This window comes from Coffea arabica, chromosome 1e (assembly GCF_036785885.1).
Source record: "Coffea arabica cultivar ET-39 chromosome 1e, Coffea Arabica ET-39 HiFi, whole genome shotgun sequence".
Lineage (NCBI taxonomy): Eukaryota > Viridiplantae > Streptophyta > Magnoliopsida > Gentianales > Rubiaceae > Coffea > Coffea arabica.
This window is the reverse complement of record NC_092311.1, coordinates 45,569,408-45,580,781: the sequence shown is the minus strand read 5'-3', so window position 1 is coordinate 45,580,781 and position 11,374 is coordinate 45,569,408. Positions and strand designations below refer to the sequence as shown.

Here is an 11,374-nt window from a genome sequence, read left to right as displayed (position 1 = left end):
AAGACAACTTGTTCTAGTAGTTGGAACAGTTAACTAGTTAAGTCCTTCTCTTTTTATATAATTAAAGATTGACTGAGAAATATGACATTTTAGGGAGAATACATGGGACACAAACCATTGGTAAAAAAAATGGCCGGGTAAATACTTTATAATGCTCATCAATCAATTAGACCAAAACTGACTATAAAGTCTCCCTCTTCTCTCTCTGCATTACTTGCTCCACTCCTCAACGCTAGCACTGATACTGCTGCTAGTTTTGCCTGCTTCTCTCCCACTCCTCCCAAGTCCCCTCATTTTCTCTGCAGAATGCCTCATTACTGCTCTTTCCCTCCTCGATTTTGAGATAACAGAAAGAAACAGCAGTATTGATTTGCTCAACCTACAAAAGAAAGGGCTCCCAAAACACCCCAAAATACCAAAACACAAAAACAGCAAAGAAAAGAGCAGAGATCTATACATAAGCTTTTTATCCTTACCCCTTTTTAGCTGCAGTTCAACTGCTTCTCTTGCTCTTCAACTAACCACATTGCTGATAATTCATCAGTGTGTGACTGTGTGTTTTCTTCCTTTGCGTGTATAAAAAGGGAAGGCAGATCTATTTAGGGTGAGAGTGAGATAAGGCTCCCCTGTTTCAGCTCCCCTGTTTTTCCTCTGTTTTTCTGAGGGAGGGTCGAAAGCTTAGAAAATGCCAGAAATTTCCGCAGCAAATTTGATACCGGAGTCCTTTGACTTTAGGGGGTCAACGGCAGATATTGCAGGGCAAATTGGGCTGATTTGGGAGTTGATTAGAGCACCATTGATTGTCCCATTATTGAGGCTTGCTGTGTATATTTGCTTGGCCATGTCCCTCATGCTTTTCATTGAGAGGCTTTACATGGGAATCGTGATCATTCTCGTGAAGATTTTCTGGAAGAAGCCTGAGAAGAGATACAAATGGGAGCCAATGCGGGATGATTTGGAGATTGGAAATGCAGCTTTTCCAATGGTTCTTGTTCAAATCCCCATGTTCAATGAGAAAGAGGTTTGTCTTGTACGACTAGCAGTATCATTTCTTTCCATGATTTTTTTACTGCATTGCTGGTGACTTTGCTCTTTGTTGGTGTCTGGGATGCTCTGGAAAAAGCTGAGAATTTTATCGGTTGTTTATGAAAATGGTTTTATTTGGGTACAGGTCTACAAGATCTCCATTGGAGCTGCATGTAACCTTTCTTGGCCGTCCGATCGTATTGTGATTCAAGTTCTTGATGATTCAACTGACCCCATCATTAAGGTAGTCAAAATTTAATGACAACTTGGACAACATCCAAATAGGCCTCAAAATTTTGCTTATAATTTGGAAATGTCCGTTAAATCAAGTTTAAATTGCAGCTTGGGATCTTCTCATTCAATCTCCATAATTTCACAAATTCTTCCTTTCAAAGTTTTTTTCAATCCAATTTAACTTTTGAATATATAATAATCTTTTTGTGCCCTTATAAAAATTCTTGCAATATTTTGTTTAGCTTCTTGAAATTTTGATGCACTACACTAAGGATAAATAAATCTTCGCGGTCAAAAACGGCATTAATTTTTTTTTTTGGGTCTTCGTGTTTTATAATTCAATATTCCTTAGATCCAGGCTCATTTCCTGTTGTGGTCTCTGTTATTACACAATCCCATATTACACTTTCTCCCATAAATTCCAAGGACACTACTATCTTTTTGACATTTCGCCTAGTTTTCATACTCACACCAATTAGAAAGTGGTAAATTTTTGTCTTTCTTTTTAGCGACTAATTCCAAAATCTAGTTAATCTTCCTGTTGGAATTAAAATCTTTCTTGAATTTCCAATTTTGAGGCCTACTTTGTGGAACAGAATTATTGCATCTTCCACTACAAATTTCCATAATTTTGTCATTGATGGGCTCCCTACCCTCTATCAATGCCGTAGGATATGGTTGAAAAGGAATGCCAAAGATGGGCTAGCAAAGGCATTAATTGCAGGTACCAAATAAGAGAAACCAGAGGGGGGTACAAGGCCGGAGCTCTTAAAGAAGGGTTAAAGCATGATTATGTCAAAGATTGTGAATACGTGGTCATTTTCGACGCAGATTTCCGGCCAGAACCGGATTTTCTCCGGCGAGCCATCCCTTTTCTCGTGCACAACTCTGATATTGCTCTTGTCCAAGCTCGTTGGAGGTTTGGTAAGCTCTCTTTATTATTATTATTTGTAACTTTTTGGCATTTTTGGCACATTAGGAGCTTACTGGAGCTGGTAGAAGTAAAAACATGATGGTTTTCGAGTATAGTATTTTCTTTGGAATATTAGGTGAGACTCGATAAGTTAGATAGTTTACTCCTAGTGACCGACCCTTACTGCTCGCCCGCATTATTTGTTATAACACTTAATTAGGCTTCATTTAGTTGTAATTAATTAAACATATTGACCAAATTAATGACCTTAATTTTGGAACACAAAAGTGTCGGTGATAGTGTAGCTACACTTTTGCGATACTAGTGACAACCATACCTTTCGTTCATTCAGTCAAATAGACTAATGTGTTACGTGTATCCATGCTCTGCCTCCATCAATTCTCTATCTAATAGGGACCCTTCTCTTTTTTCTTTTTTCTTTTTCTTTTCTTTTATTTTCTAGTATTTCTTGATAGATTTGTTTTGTTGTGGACCGCATGGTGTGACGAGGGTCCATGGCAATTCAATTAGTCTCCAGGTGGGACCACCCGATTGCGAAAATGCGACCGTACATCACGGTGTTAGACCAATTAAATCCACATCAGTGATCAAACTCAACTCCCATTCCTTCCCCCCAGACTAAACCCACCATTCTTACTTTTATTTATATTTATACTCCTTCTCCCTTTATATCCTATTTTTATTGTCTCAACAACTAAATTTACAGAAAAAAAGAACTTCCTAATCATATTCAGAGTCAACGATACTAAATCCATGGACATGTCCTACCAGTTTCACTACTACAAACCCATTAATTAAACTTTACCTTATAATAATGTTTTTTACACTTAGAGAATACATACTATTTAAGAAATTATGCATTGAAACTTGGAATCATTTGCATTCCAAACATTGCACATGTTACCGAAAAATACAATGGAGGGTTGTGTTGAGTGGTAAGGTGAAAAGAATTATAAGTCGGGAGTTTTGAATTCAAAACCTTTGCTTATTTTCGCGAAGATACATTATTATTAAGTTTAATTAGTCATCAATAGTGCTGAGTGATTAGCCAAAATCTTTCGATTTTTTAATTTTCTATACTATCAAAGGGGCTGTAGATAGATTTGACAAAGAAAAGACACCTAGAAACCTTTTTCTCAACTGCGAGACACAGTTTAATTGGGTATTAAGGGGTAAAGAAATGAGTGTTGTCTTGATTGTCCCTTACAAAATTGGCCATCTTAGTCAGCAACGTGAGACGTGTCAGTATAAGTCTGGTCTAAGAAAGCGAAGTTTCGCTGTCACTAATTGTCCTCTAATTTGACTTAATTATCCCGACTTTCAGCTGATAGTAACAATTCCTCCCCCGCATTAGCCGGCATAAAAGTGCTAAACTCTCGGGGTAGTTTTGTCATTTCATTATTAAGTAGAAAACAACCATTAGATTTGGTCTTCCATAGGATTGATAGCGCATCGCGCATGAAATCAAAAGGAAAAGTCTAAAATACGAGCGAAAGTAAATTGGTCAACAGGGAGGGCCACCGAAGGACAGATTTGTCATTTCATTGCCTCCACGTGCCCTTATTCTCTGCCCAGTGCCCCAAGTTTAGAGTTTCTGCAGTTGTACTGTGTGCACCGACGACGCCTGCACCTCAGGTGAAAATGGTAAATTCACAAAAAGTAAAAAAAAAAAAGAATAAAAAAAAACTGCTTCTTGGTGCTACTAATGACGTGGCAACGTTTCTTAATAATTGTTTAGTCACGTGATGTCAGAAAAATAACGGTTCTTTTGTAGCATATAATTGGGAGTTGGGACCGGACCTGGACCGCCTTGTCCACATACAATTCTTTGCCCACACCACATGATGAATGATGATCTTCTACATCTGTCCCTAAATTTTTTTTTTCTTTACTCCACCAGAAATTGGATTGCTAATAAATAAATATCCATGTTAAATACTAGTGTACGTTTCTAGGTTTAATTATAATTTTTTTTTTTATAAAAAATTACTTTGAATTCGTAAGAGTAAAAAAAAAAAAAAAAGTCTCCAATTCAAGCCATATTATTATTATTATTAATTGTTTGTATGATTGAATTTGCAGTTAATTCTGATGAGTGCTTGCTAACAAGGATGCAAGAGATGTCGCTGGATTACCATTTTACAGTGGAGCAAGAAGTGGGATCATCTACTCATGCATTCTTTGGCTTCAATGGTAAGTGAAGTATTATTGGTAGGCTGCGAATGTTGTTGGGACTCTTTTCCAGTCAATTTGTTTAAGTAGTACTATTTATTTGCATGACTTTTTTAGTTTTTGCTGGGAATCAAGCTGATTTGGACGTGCATTATGCATCATGATTAGAGTTACTTTATTTTGTTGATCACGCTAAGCAATGGAACTGGGCACTTTTGCCAATATGCTGCCTTGTTCTGCTGCTGCCTGCTTCTTGGTCATTGCAAATTGTTGACATAAGAATTATATGCTTGGTTACTCCAAATAATAATAATAATAATAATAAAGAAAAATAAATATTTGAACAGTAAATATTCTCTGTTGTTTTTTATGGGTTATTTTTTATTTTAATTTTTTTAATAGGAGAAGGGTGAGATTTACGAAGCAGGAAGGAAAAAGGGGTCAAATGCAACTATTTTGATTTATTCATAGCATGGGGCTTAGGAGTACAATGTATGAACCATTTTCAGTACTAAGTGACATAAGAAAGTGTCGAAAGATTTTCTTGAACCAAGAAGTTTTATTTACTTATATTGCAGTCAGTTGAATTGTATTGAACCTTCAATTTGGTAATGAAAACACCAAATATATTATAACCAAAGAATTGTGAAATATCAGGTACTGGTGGTATATGGAGAATAGCTGCTATCAATGAGGCTGGCGGGTGGAAGGACCGGACGACAGTGGAGGATATGGATCTTGCTGTCCGAGCTGGTCTTAAAGGCTGGAAATTTGTATACCTCGGGGACCTGCAGGTTTGTCATTTTTTGTGTTGAGTAGCTGTGAATGTTGCCAATTGATTTAAGGGGTATGATTTTGTTTTTGTTTTGCAACAGGTCAAAAGTGAGCTTCCAAGTACATTCAAGGCCTTCCGTTTTCAGCAGCATCGTTGGTCGTGTGGTCCAGCAAATTTATTCAGGAAAATGGTGATGGAAATTGTCAGAAATAAGGTAAATTCTCTGATGAGGCCTAAGAATATTTATTTTTTAGACAGGAATATGCTACGTTAATTGATTCTTAGGCAACATAATTAAGTCTCGTTTACTTTTCTTCTGCAGAAAATTGCATTGTGGAAGAAGATTTATGTGATCTACAGCTTCTTCTTTGTCCGAAAAGTCATTGCTCACATGATCACCTTTTTCTTTTACTGTGTTGTACTTCCCTTGACAATTTTGGTCCCTGAAGTTGAAGTACCGAAGTGGGGAGCAATTTACATTCCTTGCATCATCACCGCTCTGAACTCGGTTGGAACACCAAGGTATGGAGGACCATAGATATGTGACAAACTGATTTGTTTGCGTGCTAGTACAACTTTTATCTGAGTCATAAACTAAAGCAAGAATCACAGTATGGGACTCTGCAAATCTGAAATGTACCCTGTAAATATGCAGGTCGATCCATCTATTATTTTATTGGATTCTGTTCGAGAATGTGATGTCCCTGCACAGAACCAAGGCTACATTCATTGGTTTGTTAGAGGCAAAGAGAGCTAATGAATGGGTTGTGACAGAAAAGTTGGGAGATGCTCTGAAGAATAAATCAAACGTCGCCAAAGCAAAACCAAAGAAAATTGGATTGAAGATTGGTGACAGGTGAAAATTCATCACTGTGACTTGTTTCGGGATGCAGCAATATTTGATAACTTCCAAAGAAAAAGATGATCACTTGCACAGTTTCTCATTCTTTTGACTAATATAATGGCATCATGGGTCCTAACTTGCATCATTGATCTTTCAGAATTCATCTAACGGAGCTGGGATTTGCGGTGTTCCTTTTCTTCTGTGGATGCTATGATTTCCTTTATGGGAAGAACAACTATTTCATATACCTCTTCCTCCAAGTCATAACCTTCACAATTGCAGGATTCGGCTACATTGGTACCATTGTGCCAACCTCTTAGTGACCAGATTCTCGGCTACAGGCATATATCAGCAGGATGTAGCAATCATTATTGTTACTGTCATTTTCAAGCCTACACAAAAATGTGTATACAAAAGCCTTCTTTTAGTGAAGATTTGGTTGCATTTACTACCATTGAGATAAAACACAAGTATAGAAATGAAGAACTCGAGTCAACAAAACCAGAACTTCATTTCCAAAGGAAAAAAAAAGCCCCGTGGCACCGTTAGGAAGACATCAAGAAGAAGATGTTGTTATGAGCAATTCTATAGATCAGAAACAGTTGAAGCTGCTGAAACCTCAGATGGAGTAGAGCACACATAGATTATGTTTATTTTACCATAGCGATTGTAATTTGTGTGACATTGTGTTTAATCTTGTCAGGTCATTTGAATTTTCAATTTTTCAGCTTGAGAGGAAAATAACCTGGGGGGCAACAGGATAAATGTATTACAAGTTTTGCTTATCCTTTTTCTTTTTTTCCCTTTTCTTTATCAGGTTCTGTTCTTACATAATGTATCAGAACTATTTTACAGGAAACGAAGTGAAGAAGGTTCAATGCTCAACTCTTCTTCCTCTTTCCCAAATTTTATCACCGACTCATTCTCTAAATCATTCCTCCTAGCTATGAGAAAGGAAAATGCGGCATTGATTATTGAATTCTCCGTTTAGAGACGAAAGACAAAATCCTTTGTTTTTGGGATATGCTCAATTATATAATTGGAAAAGTGCTCTTTGAAGCCGTTTTTCCATTGAAAAAAGAAACACAAAATCCTTTGTTATTGGGAATTTGTTCAATTGTCAAAAAGTCTCTAAAGCGTTTGTTCTTTACAGTCGAAACAAAACAAAATAAAACTCAAAAATAACGGGCCTTGTCTATTCATCACTTCTCACTCTTCATCAGAACTCCATGTGAAATGAAAATGATGCACTTCTTAGACTGCTCTAATTTTGAGAATTGTTTATTTTAATGTCTACATTCAAGAACAAGATTGGAACATGACATGTCACTGTTTCTTGTTACAAGCATCAAAGAGCTTGTAGATGCCGGCACATGCATTATAGGAGATTATTTGAGGTAATTTTTTGAAAAATATATTGTAATATTTTTTGAATGTGACGTATGTGAGATTAAAAAAGTAGTTGAAAAACGTGTTGATGATGTAACCAAATCAAATTATGCAAATAATTTACAATCCGAGCAAACTAAATGTTTTTAGGGCATTTTTTCTAGTTTTTATGAAGATATTAAAAAGGGAAAAAATCCATAAGGAGTGAAATATCTTTGCTTTTTCTTCTTCTTCTTCCTTTTTTCCCCCTAATCCGAGAATATCGAAATTCATTTTGATGTTTCACTCTGAAAACTAATACATCCTTTTCTTTGAGTCCTGAAAATATGGCACTCAGATTCTGAAGATCATGGAAAGATAAAGCATCAGTTTTTTCAAAATTTTCTATGCTTTTCATTTTGTCTTGGCAAGGAAAGTCATTACAATAATAATAATCATTGTCCCTTAACTGCCTTTCCGCCATTACTGTTGGAGACAGGAACCATGAACACGTTTTCATGGCCACTGCCCCCGTCTTGTCCAAGAATCTATATGGATTGTGACTTTGATAATGATTTGGATTTCATTACACGCCTTTAAAACCACAAGTTATGCTAAATCCTTGTTACCATCATCTCTGATTTTGGTTACATGGGGTCATATCTGATTTGATACATCAATTGAACCATTAAATTAGGTTAAATGTCTCCTCCTCCAATTAAGCCGAAGATTGGTATATATATATATTAAAGATATGCATATTAATCCTTTTCGTGTAAGTCTAATTACGAAGCAACTATCCTCAAAAAGAGCAACATTAGATGGAACAGCAACAATCATCACTACAAACCTGCAAAACTTAGCTCGAGCATGTACTAACTCTTATAAAAAATTTACTTTTGCTGGAGGAATTCCAGCAATTGGCTACAGTTTGATATGTAAAGAGGCCATTGAAACCTAAAGTTGGCTTGCGTTCTGGAGTGGTGATTCAGTGATTCTCTCCTTTTCTTCTCCTCACACGGGTGACCCGCAAACCATTTCATGCATGTAATTAATTGCCATCGTATTTGGAAGGAGAAGGAAGGTTTCATCTCATTAATATTTATGGATGAATTTTCTTTTTCCAGGCATCTTAAACATAACTAGAATTAAGTTATCACGTTGTGCATGTAATAGACAGTTGCAGAAGTGTCAATGATGTCTCTTTAGTTCCTGCGAAAAAGATAAAACATTTATTGGGGCCAAAGTTCGATGGACCCATATATATTTTAGTTCTGAACTGATTCTGATTTTCTGAAAAACTAGTTTTTTTGAGGAGTCAAGATCAGAATCCAAAAGCAAGTATCTTGTAGTTTCTCCCAAAAAAAAAAAAAGGTAAAAGTTAGAAAGGAAAAGCAGTTGAGATTGAGTACAGGGCATAGCCATTTTCAGTGTCAATTATGGCTGTTTAATTAGGTCTTATGAACATCATAAATACCAAAGGTTTGTTTGGCACCAAAATCATAAACCATATTTAAACAGTCATTTTTAGTTGTCAGTTCTGGTATCATGAAGGACATAAATACCAAAGGCACATTTGGACAAATGTTCGAACCATATTTTAACATTCATCTTCAAGAATGGCACGTATTGAAGTGTAAGGAACACACATGTAGATGTAGGTCAAGACGTCCATGTCACAGCGAGAAATCTTGGACCCTTGATAACAGATTCTCTATGAAGCTTAGGAAAAACAGAAGAAAACTTCACGTACTTAACTGATAAACTAAAGTCAGATTTGCTAGTGTGTTTAGACTCGTATCACCTGCAGCAAAGCTCTACAATCTTCATCAATGTTACAAAAATTATGTTAAACATGAAATTAGTACTTCACATAATCTATCAGTCTGCCTGGTAGTGTGTGTACTGTGTGTGTCAACGAATGATTAATTCCGGGAAACAATCAGAATGTGTCAATCTGGCTAAAGCACAAGGTGCGGCTGCTTTAAGCGATGCCCTTTAATCACTATATATATATATTATATTTTTGTATAATTGTGTGTCGGTGCATGATACATATCTGGAAGCTAGACTTGAGAGTGGACATTGATAATTATTGAAGGGATCTATCTAGATACTTGCTCTGAAAAGTTCGTAGTGCACTTCTTGATAATCATCTGCCCGCCAATCTATGCTCCTGGTAGGACTAGTAAAACCAAATTTAACTTCATATATGCATTAAAAACAGGCTGGATGAGTGGAAATTTTAGTCTGGGCTCTCCATGTTTAATTAGCTTTTAATAGAGCTCTCCAACTTTAATCTCTCAACCAAGTTTCTTGTTCTGTAAACTCTTTCAATTCAAACTAAAGGCACATTTGTAGGTAGCAAGACCCAATGCCAAGAATGAATGGCTTAAATACCGCCCATGAAGAAGTTTTAGTGTTCATGTGGTCCATTTTAATCATGGAGGAGTAAAAGAAACTTGAATGCAATATCAAAATTTGTGTGTTTATTATCATCCATCCAGTTCTTTTTATATATAGCTCAATACCGAACTCATCTCTTGTATTACTGTACAGTTGTATTTTGCTCTTATAGAAGAACCCAATTCATCCTATCGATTGTATTTGCTATTGCAGGAAAAGTGGAATTTCTATCCATTGTGCAAGTGACACTTAGCAGAAGAACTTTAAGGACTTTCATCAGATAACCTGCCCAACACTTTAATACAAGAACTTTTAAGGACTTCCATCAGATAACCTACCCAACGGCAAACAAGATTGATGACTTCCCTCCACGAGAAAAGATAAAGAGTGGGGTAGAGAAAGACGAAAAGGTTAAAACATGTGTTTTAGGGATTGGTAGATTGTACAAACATGTAGCAGAAGGCCAGCACCAGCATTGGATCTTCAGTTTCCATTTTCCAGGCCTGCATGTGCAGTTATATATAAACATAAAAATGGCCACTACAGCCCTGGCAAACCTGTCCCACTGACTCTTAAAGATTGCCTGTCCTCCTGACAAGGACATAGATAGATTGTAATTGAACCATGCCCTTAGATAGCTCTTGTTTAATTGAATGGAGTCGATAGCAAGTGTTTCTTTGGATGCATGTGGCGGTGTGCAAAATTTCAACTTCCAAATTTCCTGGCGGTAGAGATCACAAGATATAAAGAATTGACACCAAAATATGATTACATTAATATACAAGATCTTTCTACACATCTTTTCCAAAGTGCAAAATCAATTTGAGTAATGCAGACGCAACTATATTTTGCCCCATCAACATTTCGAATAATTTAAGCCCCCAAATTCCGTTTAGTCCAATTTAACTTCCAGATAACATGGAAAACCAGAGCTGTGGGTGTATAAATGTTTTTCACATCAGACACCAGAAAAATCTGTAGCGCACGCAGCAATAGACAAAAGACACACGACAAGGGTCTGCAATAGATAAATGAGTGGAAAAAGAGACAACAATCAGAGGCATAGTGTAAATTTTCTTGAACATGTTTAGAATAGGACCAACCATTCTTTTTTTGGTGGTCCAAACTCAAATAAGTATAAACCTTAGGACTGTTTGGTGAGGAGTCTTCTCATTCTGCTGGATCTGTTTTTGCGTTTGTCAGTGGAAACTAGTCTTGTCCCCCTCTTATAGGTTGGCAAACTGGCTCCGTTACTCCCCACACCCTTCAACTTTGGGAACTTCGGAGTCCTTAGACCCCATTCCGCCAGTACAATGGGGTCGTTCTTCGCTGTGATGTACGGCACCCAAACAAAGGAATATTCGGGCTGTTCACTTAGAAAAATATCTCACTTCCCCACATATGAAGTAGCAGAAGTAAATCTTTACCGATGTACACAACAGTCACAGTTATCTGTGAACTTTTTTTCTCCTTTTATTAAAAGAAAATCAACAGTGATTCCTCGCTTAGTTTCTTGATGACTCGAACCAGTGACATATCGGGTACAGGTAAAGCATACTTTGTTATCGAGTTATTTGTGAACTTAACTTGCCACATTTTGTTGAAAAAAAAAAGT

The 11,374-nt window shown here is 36.6% G+C and overlaps 1 protein-coding gene across 1 annotated transcript; it reads left to right on the top strand.

Annotated features, from left to right (window-relative positions):
• Positions 1 to 216: 216 nt before the first annotated feature.
• Positions 217 to 6,770, top strand: LOC113706603 (glucomannan 4-beta-mannosyltransferase 2). The gene is made up of 9 exons (XM_027228537.2): positions 217 to 1,021; positions 1,172 to 1,270; positions 1,932 to 2,184; positions 4,277 to 4,387; positions 5,024 to 5,160; positions 5,242 to 5,355; positions 5,464 to 5,663; positions 5,797 to 5,997; positions 6,143 to 6,770. The coding sequence occupies exons 1-9, from the start codon at positions 686 to 688 to the stop codon at positions 6,303 to 6,305; spliced, it is 1,614 nt and encodes a 537-aa protein (XP_027084338.1). The 5' UTR covers positions 217 to 685; the 3' UTR covers positions 6,306 to 6,770.
• The last annotated feature ends 4,604 nt before the right edge of the window (positions 6,771 to 11,374 follow it).